This window comes from Pogoniulus pusillus, chromosome 30 (assembly GCF_015220805.1).
Source record: "Pogoniulus pusillus isolate bPogPus1 chromosome 30, bPogPus1.pri, whole genome shotgun sequence".
Classification (NCBI taxonomy): Eukaryota; Metazoa; Chordata; class Aves; order Piciformes; family Lybiidae; genus Pogoniulus; species Pogoniulus pusillus.
The window spans coordinates 14,515,933-14,532,686 of record NC_087293.1 but is presented as its reverse complement, the minus strand read 5'-3'; the positions used below and the strand labels follow the sequence as shown (position 1 = coordinate 14,532,686).

The following is a 16,754-nucleotide window of genomic DNA, read 5'->3' as shown; positions in this document are numbered from 1 at the left end:
AGAGAAGTAGATTTCTCTTCTGTGCTGTAAGAGACAGATCAAGCTGGCTGCAGGTCAGAGGACTGTGACTCCTTGGGATTGTAATTATATCCTTCTGGCACAGGCCAGCTGGGAGGCAAGTCCTTTGCCTGCTAATTATAGGACATTATATTGCTATTAAGCAGGGCACACTCCAGCTCAGGAGACACCACACTGCTCACTTGGCTTCGCCTGGGCACTAGAAGGTGCTTGCACATCCTGCATCAACATGTGCCAGCAGCTTCTTCTCCTCTCCTCCCACTGCCTTCTTATCCCCAAGGGCTGGAAAAGCCCTCTGAGACCAGTCCAGCCACTGGTCTGACATCACCATGGCCATTAAACCATGTCCTCAGGTGCCATGGCCACAGCTTTCTTGAACACCTCCAGGCATTGGGACTCCACCACCTCTCTGGGCAGCATCTTCCAATCCTTGACCACTCCTGCTCATCTCTTCCCCTTGACCACTCCTGCTCATCTCTTCCCCTTGACCACTCCTGCTCATCTCTTCCCCTTGACCACTCCTGCTCATCTCTTCCCCTTGACCACTCCTGCTCATCTCTTCCCCTTGACCACTCCTGCTCATCTCTTCCCCTTGACCACTCTTGCTCAGCTCTTCCCCTTGACCACTCCTGCTCATCTCTTCCCCTTGACCACTCTTGCTCAGCTCTTCCTCATCTCCAACCTAACCCTCCCCTGGCACGTTTTCAGGCCATTTCTTCTCCTTCTATCACTTGATTCCAGAGAGGTCAACCCCCACCTGGTTCCAGAGTTGTAGAGAGCAGTGACGTTTCCCCTCAGCCTCCTCTCCTCCTGACTTAACAACCCCAGTTCCCCTCAGTTGCTCCTCACCAGACCTGCTTTAAAGCCACTTTGGTGGCATCAGCATTAGGGACCAGCTGTAGTTTAGCAGCCTGGATAAAAGCTGCTTTCTCCTCTCCCCAATCCTTCTGCTCTGGTTCTGCCCAGACAATGAACTGCATCTCTTCTCCATCCACCAGCCCTGCTCCTGTGGCTGCAGACTCAGACTCATGCTTTGGTCCAGGTGATCCTTGAGGTCCCTTCCAAGCTGGGATGCTGTGATGCTGCAGCCAGCGTCGGAGCCGGCGCAGCAGCAGCACCTGGCTCCCTGGGTACGGGGAGAGGCTGGCACCGCGGGGGGTAATTGGGTTCCCTCTGCATCTCTCCCTGCAAATCCGGAGGAAATAATTGGAAAGGAGAGGTGTGAGCCTGTGCCTGGCGCTGAGGAGGAGAACATTAAAGGCCCCAGCTCTCCACTTCATTCGCAGCTCCCGGGATGGTAATTGCTGTGTTGTGGTTTCTAATTAGCGCCGCAGTGGGGGGGAAGGTGTTTTCCTCCCCACCCCCACTGCGGTCAGCCCTGGCTCTGCTGCTGGGGTCAGTCCTGGCTGCTGTGCCCCTCAGCCTTCCTTCCCCCCTTTACTTTGCTTCCACCCTCCCCTTTGCTTCCTCTCCCCTCTTTGCTTTGCTTCCTTCCTCCCCTTCTTGCTTTGCTTCCTTCCTCCCCTTCTTGTTTTGCTTCCTTCTCCCCCTTCTTGCTTTGCTTCCTTCTCCCCCTTCTTGCTTTGCTTCCTTCTCCCCCTTCTTGCTTTGCTTCCTCTCCCCTCTTTGCTTTGCTTCCTTCCCCCCCTTCTTGCTTTGCTTCCTTCTCCCCCTTCTTGCTTTGCTTCCTTCACCCCATTCTTGCTTTGCTTCCTTCTCCCCCTTCTTGCTTTGCTTCCTTCTCCCCCTTCTTGCTTTGCTTCCTTCTCCCCCTTCTTGCTTTGCTTCCTTCTCCCCCTTCTTGCTTTGCTTCCTTCTCCCCCTTCTTGCTTTGCTTCCTTTTCCCCTCTTACTTTGCTTCCTTCTCCCCCTTCTTGCTTTGCTTCCTTTCCCCCTCTTACTTTGCTTCCTTCCCCCCCTTCTTGCTTTGCTTCCTTCTCCCCTCTTGCTTTGCTTCCTTCACTCCACCTTACTTTACTTCCAGTGATGCTGCAAGCAAGAGGAACCCACTACAGCTCCTACACCCCTTGCAGGAGAACCTTCCTGCTGCTCCCTGGGTTGCTTTGAGCTCTCCTTCCCTTTCTCTTAACCCATCCCCAGGTCCTGCCAGCCCCAGCCCAATATCCTTATGGCTGAGGCTGCTCCCTGGGTTGCTTTGAGCTCTCCTTCCCTTTCTTTTAACCCATCTGGGGCCTTTGAAATCCTGGAGTGATGCTGCAAGCGAGAGGAACTCCTCACACAGCTCCCCATCACCTACACCCCTTGTAGGAAGAACTCCCTGCAGCTGGAAACCACACAGAGCTCCTGGAGCCCAATATCCTTGTGGCTGAGGCTGCTCCCTGGGTTGCTTGGAGCTCTCCTCTTTCCCTTAACCCATCCCCAGATCCTGCCAGCCCCAACCCAATGTCCTTATGGCTGAGGCTGCTCCCTGAGTCGCTTGGATCTCTCCTTCTCTTTCCCTTAACCCATCAGGGGCCTTTGATGCAGCAAGCAAAAGGAACTTCTCACCCAACTCCCCATCACCTCCATCCCTTGCAGGAAGAACTCCCTGCAGCTGGAAACCACACAGGGCTCCTGGAAGCCAGCATCCCTATATCTGAGGCTGCTGCCTGGCTTGCTTGGTTTGTTTGTTTGTTTGTGTGGAGCAGGAGGGAAGGGAGACAGAGAGAAGCAGGGAGGGGAAGCAGCCAGGAGGGAGACGTGCAGATTCATTTTGAGGCTTCATCATGGTCCATTTACACACCACGTTGCTGAAGGAAATTGGGTAGATGAATGCCTGGTCATGCTGGCAGTGCAGCAGGTTAACTCCCAGGATTTAGCTTATATCATTTCAGAAGAGCATTTGTGGCCTTTACTGTGCTTATTCCCAGGTGCTCTTTGGCACCGCCGCATCCCAGGCTCCTTCTCCCACGCCCAGGACTGGCTGGAGATTTTCCAATCAAAGCAGGAATCTCTTCAGCCCCTGGCCCACATTAAGTATTTATGGCCTGCAGTTTGTGCAGGGCTGTTGGATAAATGGCTGCCAGGGGAAGGAGAGTGGCAAGCAGGAGCTGGGATGAAGAGAAAAGGTGGGAGCTGGGGGGTTGGGTAGTCGTTGCGGGGAGGGTTGGCTGGACAAAAGGAGGCTGAGGAGGGAGCTGGTTGCTGGCTGCAGCTTCCTGAGGGGAGGTTGGAGGGAGGTGAGGGTGGGTCTGTTCTGGGGTAGGAAAAGAGGAAATGGCCTCAAGTCACACAAAGGGAGATTTAGAATCAAGCAGGTTGGAAGAGACCTCCAAGCCCATCCAGTCCAACCTAGCATCCAGCCCTAGCCAAGCAACCAGCCCATGGCACTAATACCAGCCCAGCACCCAGCCCTAGCCAATCAACCAGACCATGGCACTAATACCAACCTAGCATCCAGCCCTAGCCAATCAACCAGCCCATGGCACTAATACCAACCCAGCACCCAGCCCTAGCCAATCAACCAGCCCATGGCACTAATACCAACCTAGCACCCAGCCCCGCCCAATCAACCAGACCTTGGCACTAAGTGCCAGCCTGTCACCCAGCCCTAGCCAATCAACCAGCCCATGGCACTAATACCAGCCCAGCACCCAGCCCTATCCAATCAACCAGCCCATGGCACTAATACCAACCTAGCACCCAGCCCTGCCCAATCAACCAGACCATGGCACTAAGTGCCTCATCCAGGCTTTGCTTGGTCACCTCCAGGCATGATGACTCCACCACCTCCCTGAGCAGCCCATTCCAATGCCAATCACTCTCTCTCCTAACATCCAGCCTAGACTTGCCCTGTGCTTATATCCTGCATGCTCCAGGCCCTCATCAGAGGTGCAATGAAATCTGTTTTGATGGCAATTTGGAGCAGCTCTGCTTCTTACTGAGCTGGAGATGCTCTTGGCCCACCCTGAAGAGGGCATGGCATTGGCTCCTTGGTTTCTGCAGGTCTGCAGCAGAGTGCTGGTATTAAAAAATAGCTTTTTTTGTCTTGCTTCATTAAGGTTTGCAGCCAGAAAAGGTGAGCCTTGAAACCTAAGCTGAGTCTGCAGCTGTTACTTTAGATGTGGGACTTGTAAGAGGGCCACAGGACACTGCTTGCCTCAGCCTGCAGATGGTAGTGCCATGGTTGATGAGCCAATGATGGTTCTTCTCTTGGTCTCACAGTGCCTTTGCTTTTTCCTCTCTCTGATCCACAGCACCTTTGGAGAGCTGAAGACTGTCAGGCTGCCCAAGAAGGTGGCAGGAACTGGGTCCCACCGGGGCTTTGGCTTTGTGGACTTCCTCACTAAGCAGGATGCCAAGGTGAGATGTGCTCCTCCCCTGCCTGGCACCTTGCCATGCCTAGAAACATTTGAGGTCATAGAATCATAGAGTGGGTTAGGCTGGAAGGGACCTCAAAGCTCAGCCAGTTCCAAACCCCTGCCATAGGTAGGGACACCTCCCACTGGAAGAGGTTGCTCAAGACCTCATCCAATCTAGCCTTGAGCAGCTCCAGGGAGGTTGTGGAGCACAGAATGAGTTTTGGGTGTTGTGGCTGGTGACTGGTTTGTCCATCAGCTCCTCCCTGTGTTTAGAGAGCCCTGGGAGCAGCCTTACCTTGGTGGTTTTCAGGTAGTGATGTGACAGAAGAGTGGCCACTTGTGAGTGGGTTCAAAGGATGGGCAAGCAGAGAGGAAGGTCTGTGTCTGAGTGGCCTTGCTCAACATAACAACAAAGATTGAGTTCTGGGATAGAGAATTCCAGCATGGTAGGAGTTGGAAGAGACCTCTGGAGATCATCCAGACCAACCCCACTGCCCCAGCAGGGCACCCACAGCAGCTTGCCCAGCATTGCAATGGTCAGGTGGGGTTGGCAGCTCTCCAGAGAAGGAGACTCCACAGCATCTCTGAGCAGCCTGCTCCAAACCTCCTACAACCTCTCAGCAAAGAATTTTCTCCTCGTGTTCAGGTAGAACCTCCTGAGGTTCCACTTTGTGCCTCTTGCCTCTTGTTGTGTCGTTGAGCATCACTGATAGAAGTCTGGCCCCGTTCTCTTGACTCTCAGCCTTTAGCTATTGATGGGTATTGAGCAGATCCCCTCTCAGGCTGCTCTTCTCCAGGCTAAACAGCCTCAGGTCTCTCAGCCTCTCCTCACACGAGGAACAATCATTCTCTTGGTCCCAGGAGGGGACCTGACTGGGAGATGCTTTCTCAGAGTGGCCTGCAACACCAGCAGCAGGCAGGGGGTTGGAACTAGGTGATTCTTGTGGTCCCTTCCAGCCCTGACTGATTCTGTGATTCTCTGAATCACCTTGGGGTTGTTTAGCTTGGAGAAGAGGAGGTTCAGGGGTGACCTCACTGCTGTCTACAGCTACCTGAAGGGAGGCTGTAGCCAGGTGGGGTTGGGCTCTGCTGCCAGGCACCCAGCACCAGAAGAAGGGGACACAGCCTGAAGCTGTGCCAGGGAAGGTCTAGGCTGGGTGTTAGGAGGAAGTTGTTGTCAGAGAGAGTGATTGGCATTGGAATGGGCTTCTCAGGGAGATAATCAAAACCCACCTGTGTGATCTGCTTCCCTCCCCTGCACAACTTGAGACTGTGTCCCCTTGTTCTGCTGCTGCTTGCCTGGCAGCAGAGCCCAACCCCACCTGGCTACAGCCTCCCTGCAGGCAGCTGCAGACAGCAATGAGCTCTGCCCTGAGCCTCCTCTGCTGCAGGCTGCACACCCCCAGCTCCCTCAGCCTCTCCTCACAGGGCTGTGCTCCAGGCCCCTCCCCAGCCTTGCTGCCCTTCTCTGGACGTGTTCAGTTCCTTATTTGAGGAGGAAAGCAGGAGCTGGTAGCCTGTCTGGCTATGATTCTTGGCTGGAGGTTCAGGAACAGACTGGGCCAGGTCTGGTCTCTCCAGCACTGCGCAGAAAGTGAGTCCTCAGCCCTGCTTTAAGCTCTGTGTGGGCACTGCCATCACCAGGCAGTGTGGATTTCATCCCCTCTGCTGACTCCTGGCAGTTGGCACAGCATCTGGAAGAGGAATGGTTGTGGGCACAAGCCAAGGGATGTTTTTGCTGGCTCCACTGGCTGCCTGAGACTCCAAATTGTCCAGACATTGAGCAGAGATGAAGGGGAGAGGAGGAGGAGCAGGGGGGCCAAGCATAGCCTGTGCTGATGGCTTTAGACAGGATTCATTGATCTGGGATCACAAGGGGCTATTAGATCATCCTTCCCAGCCTGACCTCCTGTACAACACAGTCCATGGAGTTCCTTTGTTAGTCCTCTATTGATCCTAATTCAAACTTCCAGCTGCCCAGCATTCATCCTCCCCCTGGAGCCAGCTTGCTGGGCAGTGTGGGGTGCAGTGAGCCTCACAGGATGTTAGGGGCTGGAAGGGACCTCTGGAGGTCATTGAGTTCATCCCCCTGAGTGCAGGTCACACAGGAACACATCCAGACAGGTCTTGAAAGGCTCCAGAGAAAGAGGCTCCACAACCTCCCTGGGCAGCCTGTGCCAGGGCTCTGGGACCCTCAAAGAAGTTTCTCCTCATGTTGGGGTGGAACTTCCCGTGCTGTGATTTACATCCATTGCCCTTTGTTCTGTCCCAGGGCACAAGTGACACCAGACTGCCCCTTCCTTCTTCACCCCCAGCCCTCAGATATTTAGATACATTTATTAGGTGCCCTCTCAGTCTTCTCTTCTCCAGACTAAGCAGCCCCAGGTCTCAGCCTCTCCTTATCAGGCAGTGCTCCAGTCCCCTCATCATCCTGGTAAGCCTCCAGTGGAATCTCCCAAGTAGATCCCTGACCCTCTTGAACTGGTGAGCACAGAACTGGATGCAGTGTTCCAGGTGAAGCCTTTCTAGGGCAGAGTAGAGGGGCAGGAGAACCTCCCTTGGTCTGCTGGACACACTCTTCCTAATGCCCCCCAGGATCCCTTTGGCCTTCTTGGCCACCAGGGCACACTGCTGCCCCATGGATGTTCTCCCCCAGCACTCCCAGGTCCCTCTCCTCAGGGCTGCTCTCCAGCAGTCACCTCCCAGCCTGTACTGCTGCAGTTCATTATCCCTCCCAAGGTGCAGCTCTCTGCCCTTGTCCTTGTGAAGCTGCTTTGGTTCCTCTGTGCCCAGCTCTCAGCCTGGCCAGCTCTCACTGGATGGGCTCACAGCCTGCAGCTGTGTCACCCAAGTTTGCCATTGTCAGCAAACTTGCTGAGCAGACTCTGTCCCCTCATCAATGCCATTGATGAAGACATTGAACAGGAGCAGAGCACAGTCACCCTCCTTGCACCATGAGCTGTCACCTGTGTCACTGTGTGACCTGCCCTGGGTGATCCTGCTTTGGCAGGGGGGTTGGTCTCCATCTCCAGAGATCCCTTCCTGCCCCTAACATTCTGAGGTTCCAGGAAGGCTATGAGATGCTGCTGGTGGTAGCATCTTCCCCCTATCATCTGTGCCTACCATAGAATCAGCCAGGTTGGAAGAGCTCTCCAAGCTCATCCAGTCCAACCTAGCACCCAGCCCTGTCCCATCAACTAGGCCATGGCACAGGTTCAACCTCCTCTTAAGTAATCCTGCAGGGCAAGGGGGAATGGCCTCAAGCTGAGGCTGAGGAGATTTAGACTGGACATTAGGACAAGGTTTTTCATGGAGAGAGTGGTCAGGGACTGGAATGAGCTGCTCAGGGAGGTGGTGGAGTCACCCAGCCTGGATGTGTGTAAGGATGGTTTGGATGTGGTGCTTGGGGCTCTGGTTGCAGGTGAATCTTGCAGAGTAGGGTTATAGAATCATAAAATGGGTTAGGTTGGAAGGGACCTCAAAGCTCAGCCAGTTCCAACCCCCCCTGTGCCATAGGCAGGGACACTTCCCACTAGAACAGGTTGCTCAAGAACTCATCCAACCTGGCCTTGAACACCTCCAGGGAGGTTGTGGAGCACAGAAGCACCCAATGTGATCTTTGATCACATTGGGTGCTTCTGTGCTCCACAACCTCCCTGGGCAACCTGTGCCATAGGTTGCCACCTCTAGAACAGGTGTCTCAAAGCCTCATCCAACCTGGCCTTGACCACCTCCAGAGAGGGAGCAGCCACAACCTCCCTGGGCAAGGTTTAACTTGGTGCTCCTGAGGGGCTTTGCCAGCCTGGGTGTTTCTGTGAGTCTGTGATTCTGCTCTGGCAGGGGGGGTTGGCCTTGATGATGTCAGAGGTCCCTTCCAACCCCTACCATTCTGTGACCTGCTCATCCTTCAGAGCCCCAGCCTCACACTTGGTTCTTTCCCAGTGATGTCTGCAGCCAGGGCTGTTTCTTGGGGCATTTGACAGCTCCCAGAGTGATGGATGGAGCTGGATGGGGAGCCTTACACTACCATCAGAAGGAATTAGCAGCCCTCACTCTTCTTTGTCAGGAGCATTTAGCAGCTCCCAGCAGGCAGAGGTACAACACCAGGAAACAGGGAGGCACTCCTGTCCTAGGCAGCAACTGGGAGGGGGGACACACAAAGTGACAGTCACAAAGAGGGCTGGAGTGCTGCTGAGTGACCCTTTGGGTTTACATTCTCCCCTTCCACTCGGCTCTGCTGAGACCCCACCTGGAGTACTGCATCCAGTTCTGGAGCCCCTCTGACAAGAGGGATGTGGAGATGCTGGAGTGTGTCCAGAGCAGGGCCAGGAGCATGCTCAGAGGGCTGCAGCAGCTCTGCTGTGAGCACAGACTGAAAGAGTTGGGGCTGTGCAGGCTGGAGCAGAGGAGGCTCCCAGGTGACCTTCTTGTGGCCTTCCAGGATCTGAAGGGGGCTACAAAAAAGCTGGGGAGAGACTTCTTAGGCTCCCAGACAGTGACAGGAGTGGGGGGAATGGAGCAAAGGTGGAGGTGAGGAGAGTAAGAGTGGAGGTGAGGAGGAAGTTGTTGAGCAGGAGAGTGGTGAGAGGCTGGACTGGGTTGCCCAGGGAGGTGGTTGAGGCCCCATGGCTGGAGGTGTTTGAGGCCAGGCTGGCTGAGGCTGTGTGCAGCCTGCTCTAGGGTAGGGTGTCCCTGGGCATGGCAGGGAGGTTGGAACTGGCTGCTCCTTGTGGTCCCTTCCAACCCTGACTGATTCTATGATCTCCAGTGCCAGCTGACCACTAACAGGCAGTGCATGGAATGGGGAGGATGAGAAGGGAGTCACCATCCCTGGAGGTGTTGAAGCCAAGCCTGGCTGGGGCACTCAGTGCCATGGTCTGGTTGATTGGGCAGGGCTGGGTGCTAGGTTGGGCTGGCTGAGCTTGGAGCTCTCTTCCAAGCTGGCTGATTCTATGATGGGGAGCTCTGATGTGCTGGCAGCAGCAGATGAAGCATTAACCATCGTGGAATTGGTGTGGGCTTGTTCCCATTTGTCAGCTCTTAACTCTTGAGCAGTTTCTACTTCTTTTTGGTTTTCCCCTTTTCTTTCTTGTCTTTTTTTTTGTCCCCCCTTGTTGATATAAAACTACATCTGGTCTCCCAAGTAGAAATTACCCATCTGGGAAAGAGGCAGCCAAGGCTTTGGAAATGCACAAACACAGAAGGGAAAAAAATCCTTGTGTGCAGCTGGCATGGCAGAGAGCACCCTCAGCTGGGACTGTTTTTTTGCCAGGAAGGGAAATTTATCAGTCTCCTAATGTTGTTGACCCTTTGTCCCTCTAATGGCTCCAGCCTGGAGGCTCTTAGGCTTGAGGATTTAATAGGGCAAGGGGGAGTCTGCAGGCAGAGCAGCACTGTCCTCCAAATTAATCCAGCATTTAGGGCTGGAGCTGTAGCACCCAGGGGGGTGACCAACTCAATGGTCCAGCCTCTTGATCTCTGCCTTCAAAGTGCCCTGGAGCAGCAGGTTCTGCTCCCAGGCAGTGTCTGTCCTGGCCCTGCAGCCTGGATGTGAGTTTTGCAGCCACCTCTTCGTTCTGAGATTCCCCACAAACAGCTGTAAGCAGCTGGTGCAGCCTCTCCCCCTCCTCTCTCTGCTTTTTCCTGCTCTCTCCACCTCTCCATCCACCACCTGAGGTCCTGCTGCACTGAGCCACCATGCTGAGCTCAGACCAGACTCTACAATACCATGCCATGGAGAAGGAGCTGGGAGTCCTGGTGGGCAGTAAGTTAGCCATGGGCCAGCAGTGTGCCTTTGTGGCCAAGAAGGTCAGTGTTATCCTGGCATGAATCATAGAATCAAGCAGGTTGGAAGAGAGCTCCAGGCTCAGCCAGCCCAACCTAGCACCCAGCCCTGCCCAATCAACCAGACCATGGCACTAAGTGCCCCAGCCAGGCTTGGCTTCAACACCTCCAGGCACGGCCACTCCACCACCTCCCTGGGCAGCCCATTCCAGTGCCAATCACTCTCTCTGCCAACAGCTTCCTCCTAACATCCAGCCTAGACCTCCCCTAGCACAGCTTGAGACTGTGTCCCCTTCTTCTGTTGCTGCTTGCCTGACAGCAGAGCCCAACCCCGCCTGGCTACAGCCTCCCTGCAGGTAGTTGCAGGCAGGAATGAGCTCTGCCCTGAGCCTCCTCTTCTGCAGGCTGCACACCCCCAGCTCCCTCAGCCTCTCCTCACAGGGCTGTGCTCCAGGCCCCTCCCCAGCCTTGCTGCCCTTCTCCAAACACCTTCCAGCACCTCAACATCTCTCTTGAACTGAGGAGCCCAGAACTGGACACAGCACTCAAGGTGTGTCCTGAGCAGTGCTGAGCACAGGGGCAGAAGAATCTCCCTTTTCCTGCTGCCCACACTGCTCCTGAGCCAGCCCAGGATGCCATTGGCTCACGTGGCCACCATACATGAAGAAGAGTGTGGCCAGCAGGTCAAGGAAGGTTCTCCCTCTCCACTCTGCTCTGTTGGGGCCACATCTGGAGTATTATGTCCAGTTCTGGGCTCCCCAGCTCAAGGCTGACAGGGATGATGTAGTAGAGAGCATCCATCAGAGGATGTAAGGATGGTGAAGGGGCTGCAGTGCCTGCCTGAGAAAGGCTGAGAGACCTGGGGCTGTGTAGCCTGGAGAAGAGAAGACTGAGAGGGCATCTTATGACTGGTTATCAAGAAGACAGGGCCAGGCTGTTTTCAGTCACAGGACAAGGGGCAGAGGGCACAAACTGGAACCCAGGAGGTTCCACCTGGACAGCAGGAGAAACTTCTATGCTGTCAGGGTGCCGGAGCCTTGGATCAGGTTGCCCAGAGAGGTTGTGGAGTCTCCATCTCTGGAGACTTTGGAAACCTACTGTGTGACCTGCCCTGGGTGATCCTGCTCATTTTGGGAGCATGTTTGGCTGGGAAGGGTCCAGCACCATGGCTGGGAAGAGTTCATATCACCTGACTGCTGGCAGATGTCTCTCCCATCAGGTTTTGTTCCATACGACACAACTTGATGGCAGCATCTTGCTTTGTGACCACAAAACTAGAGGGTGCCTGAGCCCAGGCTGAGTGTGGCTGCACATACCTAGATGTTAGGAAAGGATTCTTTGCAGTGAGGGTGGTGAGACACTGGATGGGAGGAGGTTGTGGCTGCTCCCTCCATGGAGGTGTTCAAGGCTGGGTTGGATGAGACCTTGAGCGACCTGTTCTAGTGTGAGGTGTCCCTGCCTATGGCAAGGGGGTGGAACTGGCTGAGCTTTGAGATCCCTTCCAACCTAAACCATTCTATGAGGTGTGGAAGCAATCCTTGCAACCAGGAGGACGTGGCAGAGCAGGTGGCTCAGGGGATGAGAGCCCAGCAAGCCCCACACGACAGCCAACGCATGGAGACCCGCAGCATGGCTCAGCGAAGCTCCTGGGGCTGTTTTGCTCACTTCCAACCTTCCCCTTCCTTGTGCTGTGGGAAGTGAGAAATTCAAATAGTATAAATTAACAAATGAGACCCAAGCATTAGAGCAGCAGTTGTTTACCAGGCTTTGGAAACAGCTCTTTGTGCCAATGTAAACAACCAGCCCAAGTCCCTCCTGCCACCACCACCTCCCCCCCAACTCCCCTCCCCGAGTGGTTGTTTAAGCCAACACATTGCTCTGCTAATTGGATACCATTCCAAGTGAAAATAGACCTTTAGAACAACAGCAGCAGCAAAGCAGAACAGCTGGAGCTGCAAAATGCAGCCCTTCACAGGGGGATGTGCCCCTACCCAGAATGTGCCATCCAGATGGATCTAGACAGGCTAAAGAAGTAGGCTCAGAAGAACCTCATGCAGTTCAAGAAGGTGAAATGCAAGGTCCTGTACCTAGGTCAGGGCAATCCTCAATAGCAAGCCAGGCTGGGGGATGGTGAGGTTGAGATCAGCCCTGCAGAAAAGGACTTGGTGGATGAGAAGCTCAGACCAGCCTGATCTAGGGTAGGGTGGCCATGCCCATGGCAGGAGGGTTGGAACTAGGTGATCCTTGTGGTCCCTTCCAACCCTGACTGATTCTATGGTCCTATGAAGCTGGGCAGCAGCTAGCAATGGGCACTTGCAGCCCAGAAGGCCAATGGCAACCTGGGCTGCATCAAAAGCAGCATGGGCAGAGAGGGAGAGAGGGGATCCTGCCCCTCTGCTCTGTTCAGGCCTCACCTGCAGTGCCTGTGTCTGATTCTGGGACACTTCAACACAAGAGACACATGGACCTGCTGGAGAGGATCCAGAGTAAGGCAGAAAGATGATCAGGGGGCTGAAGCATCTCTGCCATGGGGACAAGGCTGAGAGGCTTGGGGCTGTCCAGCCTGAGCAGGACAAGCTCCCTGCTGCACTGCCCGTCGAGACCCCACTTTGCAGCTGACCCACTTCAGTGCTGCCCCAAATCTCCACATCCTTTCCAGGCTGCAGGTGTGATCCCAGGGTGATGCAGCCAACCTTGAGCTGCTCACCACGCTGGATTTCAGGGATTTGCTCTGCTGTGAGAGCCTTGAAGATAAATGAGCAAGTCACAGCCACTGATGGAGATGAATCCTGCCCCATCAGGACCGAGCGCTCGAAGCAGGATGTCCTCTGGTGGCTCTTTAGATTCAGGGCAGAGGGAAGGACATCTTTGCTTTACCTCACATCAGCCTGGTTGGATTTTCTCCCTTATTGTTTGTGTTTTTTTTTCCCCCTCTCTCCTCCTCTCTGACTTGTGCAGAAAGCCTTCAACGCCCTCTGCCACAGCACACATCTGTACGGCCGCAGGCTGGTCCTGGAGTGGGCAGACACAGAGGAGACAGTGGAGGCCCTGAGAAGGAAAACAGCAGATCACTTCCACGGTAACATAGCAGCATCCTTCTGGCCTGTCCATACAGCTGGCACCATCCCAGCTGGCACAGGCTGCCAGACCATGCCAGCCCTTTCCCTGGCTTATTGGAGCTGGCAGGTAGATGCTGGATGCAGGCACGGGGTGGGGGGAAGCAGGAGGCATCCAGGCCATGGCTTTGTCTGAGCTGGCAGGCAGGTGCTGGATGCAGGCATGGGCATGAGGGAGGCATCCAGGCCATGACTTTGTCTGGGCTGGCAGGCAGGTGCTGGATGCAGGCATGGGCATGAGGGAGGCATCCAGGCCATAACTTTGTCTGGGCTGGCAGGCAGGTGCTGGATGCAGGCATGGGCATGAGGGAGGCATCCAGGCCATGACTTTGTCTGGGCTGGCAGGCAGGTGCTGGATGCAGGCATGGGCATGAGGGAGGCATCCAGGCTGTGGCTTTGTCTGACAGCTCAGCAAGCAAGTTGGTTAACTCTCCATGTGCTGGCACTGCTGAGGCACCTCCATGCCAGCTGCAGTGCTTCTGCTCCTTTCACCTGCACCTCAGGCTGCTCCTGAGCTGGGGGCAGGCTCTGTGGACACAGCTGAGAGAGGACAAAGCATTTGGCCATGGGTTGAGATGTTTGGCTGTGGTCCCCAAGAATGACAGCTGGGCAGATAACAGCCCTGCAGGCTGCTATTGACAGCCATCGACAGGCACAACTGCATTGCTTGGCAAATATTTATGTAGGAAGGGCTCCCCTGGGCTGCAGGGGATGAGCTGGAGATCAATGCTCTTCCTCCTCCACCTCCTCCCAGCCTCTCCTCTCCATCATGCACATGCCCATTGCCCTGGGGTTGGCATCACAAGAACTTCTGGGGCTGAACATCACAATCCTCACTGATGGGAGAGCAGTGAGCCTGACTCCAGTGGGACCCAACCTGATGGTTGTGAAGTAGTGTGTGCAGAGCTGGTGATGATGGGCTGGAGGAGCTGCAGTTTGGTGGTGGAAAGGACTAAGGCAATCACCAGAGAGGTGTGAATGTGCTAACAGACACAGGCTGATCTCCAAATGGGAGAGCAAAAGGGGCACAGCAGTGCCCAGGTGTGTGTAACAGCCTGGAGAACAGGAGGCACCGTCCCTGGGGGTCTTCAAGAAAAGCCTGGATGAGGCACTTAGTGCCATGGTCTAGTTGATTGGTTAGGGCTGGGTGATAGGTTGGACTAGATGATCTTGGAGGTCTCTTCCAACCTGGTTGATTCTGTGATTCATGGATGTGCACACCCAGAAGCCAGCACTGCAGCTGGGGACACATCAGGCTTGGTCACAGCAATCTGAGTCTCCACCCTGGAGGAGAAGACAGCAGGTGTGATGCTCCCCATCTCAGGATCTCGTTTCTGTCTCTCTCCTCTGCTCAGTCTAAGATCACATTGGGTGATTCTGTGCTCCACAACCTCCCTGGAGGTGTTCAGCACCAGTTTAGGTGAGGCCTTGAGCAACCTGTTCCAGTGGGAGGTGTCCCTACCTGTGCAGGGGGGGTTGGAATTGGGGAATCCTTGAAGTCCCTTCCAACCTAAACCATTCCACACAGTATCACAGTATCATCAGGGTTGGAAGAGACCTCACAGATCATCAAGTCCAACCCTTTACCACAGAGCTCAAGGCCAGACCATGGCACCAAGTGCCACATCCAGTCCTGCCTTGAACAGCTCCAGGGACGGCGACTCCACCACCTCCCCGGGCAGCCCATTCCAGTGTCCAATGACTCTCTCAGTGCTTTCTCCTCACCTCCAGCCTAAATCTCCCCTGGCACAGCTTGAGGCTGTGTCCTCTTGTTCTGGTGCTGGCCACCTGAGAGAAGAGAGCAACCTCCTCCTGGCCACAACCACCCCTCAGGTAGTTGTAGACAGCAATAAGGTGTCTCTGATCTCCTCCAGCCCCACAATCGCATACCTACAGCCCACAAAACCTCAGTGACAGCTCCCTCACTGCTTTCCCTCCCTCACTACATGCTTTCTGGTGGGACTCCATGCCAAGCAGCCTGGCTGGGGGAGGAGTGGGGGGCAGATTTGGGGAGGGAGGCAGCGATGCCCTCGGCGCAGGCTGCGCTGCCGCTCGGCCGGGCGCTCCCCGGGGCCGTGCTGGGAAGGTGCCTGCTCCCAATCCAGCTAAATTGCTATCGACTTGTGTTCTCTGTGCTTCACAAACACCACCACCAGCGGGGCTGCAGCTCTCCTGCCAGCAATAACTTGGGAAGCCAGCTGTGCTGGGCTGCTTTTTTTTTTCTCCCTTCTTCCTCCCTGCTCTTTCCCATCGATCAAAGAATTAAATTGACAGATGGGGAATTTCTGCCGCCAGACGTGGGGAAGGGGGAAGGAGTCAGTTGTGTGTGTCTGTGTGTGTGAGGGGAGTTGGTTGGTAGGAAGGATGAGGTGGAGAGAAGGGGATGGAGGAGGAGGAGGGGTCTGGGTTTGTGTTACAGAGCGTTTGCAGCTCACACTCAGCAGAGGGCTGCAGGTAGGTGTGAAGCAGCAGCCCCTCAGCCTGGCTCACTCCTGGTTGCTGGCAGAGGGTTTGCAGGACCTCATAGGATCATAGAATCATGCAGGTTGGAAGAGAGCTCCAAGATCATCCAGGCCAACCTAGCACCCAGCTCTAGCCACCAGGGAGGTGGTGGAGTGGCTGTGCCTGGAGGTGTTGAAGCCAAGCCTGGCTGGGGCACTTAGTGCCATGGTCTGGTTGATTGGCCAGGGCTGGGTGCTAGGTTGGGCTGGATGAGCTTGGAGCTCTCTTTCCAGCCTGCTTGATTCTATGATTCTAAAATCAACCAGACCATGGCACTAAGTGCCCCAGCCAGGCTTTGCTTCAACATCTCCAGGGACAGCCAACTCCACCACCTCCCTGGGCAGCCCATTCCAATGCCAATCACTCTCTCTGACAACAACTTCCTCCTCACATCCAGCCTGAACCTCCCCTGACACAGCTTGAGGCTGTGTCCTCTTCTTCTGTTGCTGGCTGCCTGGCAGCAGAGCCCAACCCCACCTGGCTACAGCCTCCCTTCAGGCAGCTGCAGACAGCAATGAGCTCTGCCCTGAGCCTCCTCTTCTGCAGGCTGCACACCCCCAGCTCCCTCAGCCTCTCCTCACAGGGCTGTGCTCCAGGCTCCTCCCCAGCTTCATCACCATCCTTATCCCCTCCCTGACAAGGTGGGAAAAGCCTTCCCTGTCCTGTGCTTCCCAGTGAGGCTGGTGAGAAACTGAGAACAAGTTGCCCAGGAAGACTGTGGTGCTCCCTTCCCTGGAGGTGTTGGAGGCCAGGTTGCATGACACCTGGAGCAACCTGGGCTGGTGGGAAGTGTCTGTGTCCATGGCAGGGCGGTTGGACCTGGATGATCTTTAAGATCCCTTCCAAACCAACCCACTCTATGAGTCTAAGAACCCATCACTCTAAGGATATAAGGACCTACCCCTCTAAGAACCTGCTTCTCTATGACCTACTCCTCTAAGAACCTACCACTCTTAAGGACCTACCCCTCTAAGAATCTACCCTTCTTAAGAACTTGCCTCTCTATGACCTTCTCCTCTAAGAATCTACCATT

General features: G+C 55.1%; 1 protein-coding gene across 3 annotated transcripts in view; it reads left to right on the top strand.

Moving 5' to 3' along the window:
• The window catches only part of RBM19 (RNA binding motif protein 19), a 78,418-nt gene that overhangs the window by 47,095 nt on the left and 14,569 nt on the right, over window positions 1-16,754 (top strand). For all 3 annotated transcript variants that reach the window (XM_064168506.1, XM_064168505.1, XM_064168507.1), the window contains exons 22-23: window positions 4,215-4,320; window positions 13,062-13,182. In XM_064168506.1, the coding sequence (XP_064024576.1) occupies window positions 4,215-4,320; window positions 13,062-13,182 (227 nt within the window). The remainder of the gene's footprint in view (window positions 1-4,214; window positions 4,321-13,061; window positions 13,183-16,754) is intronic.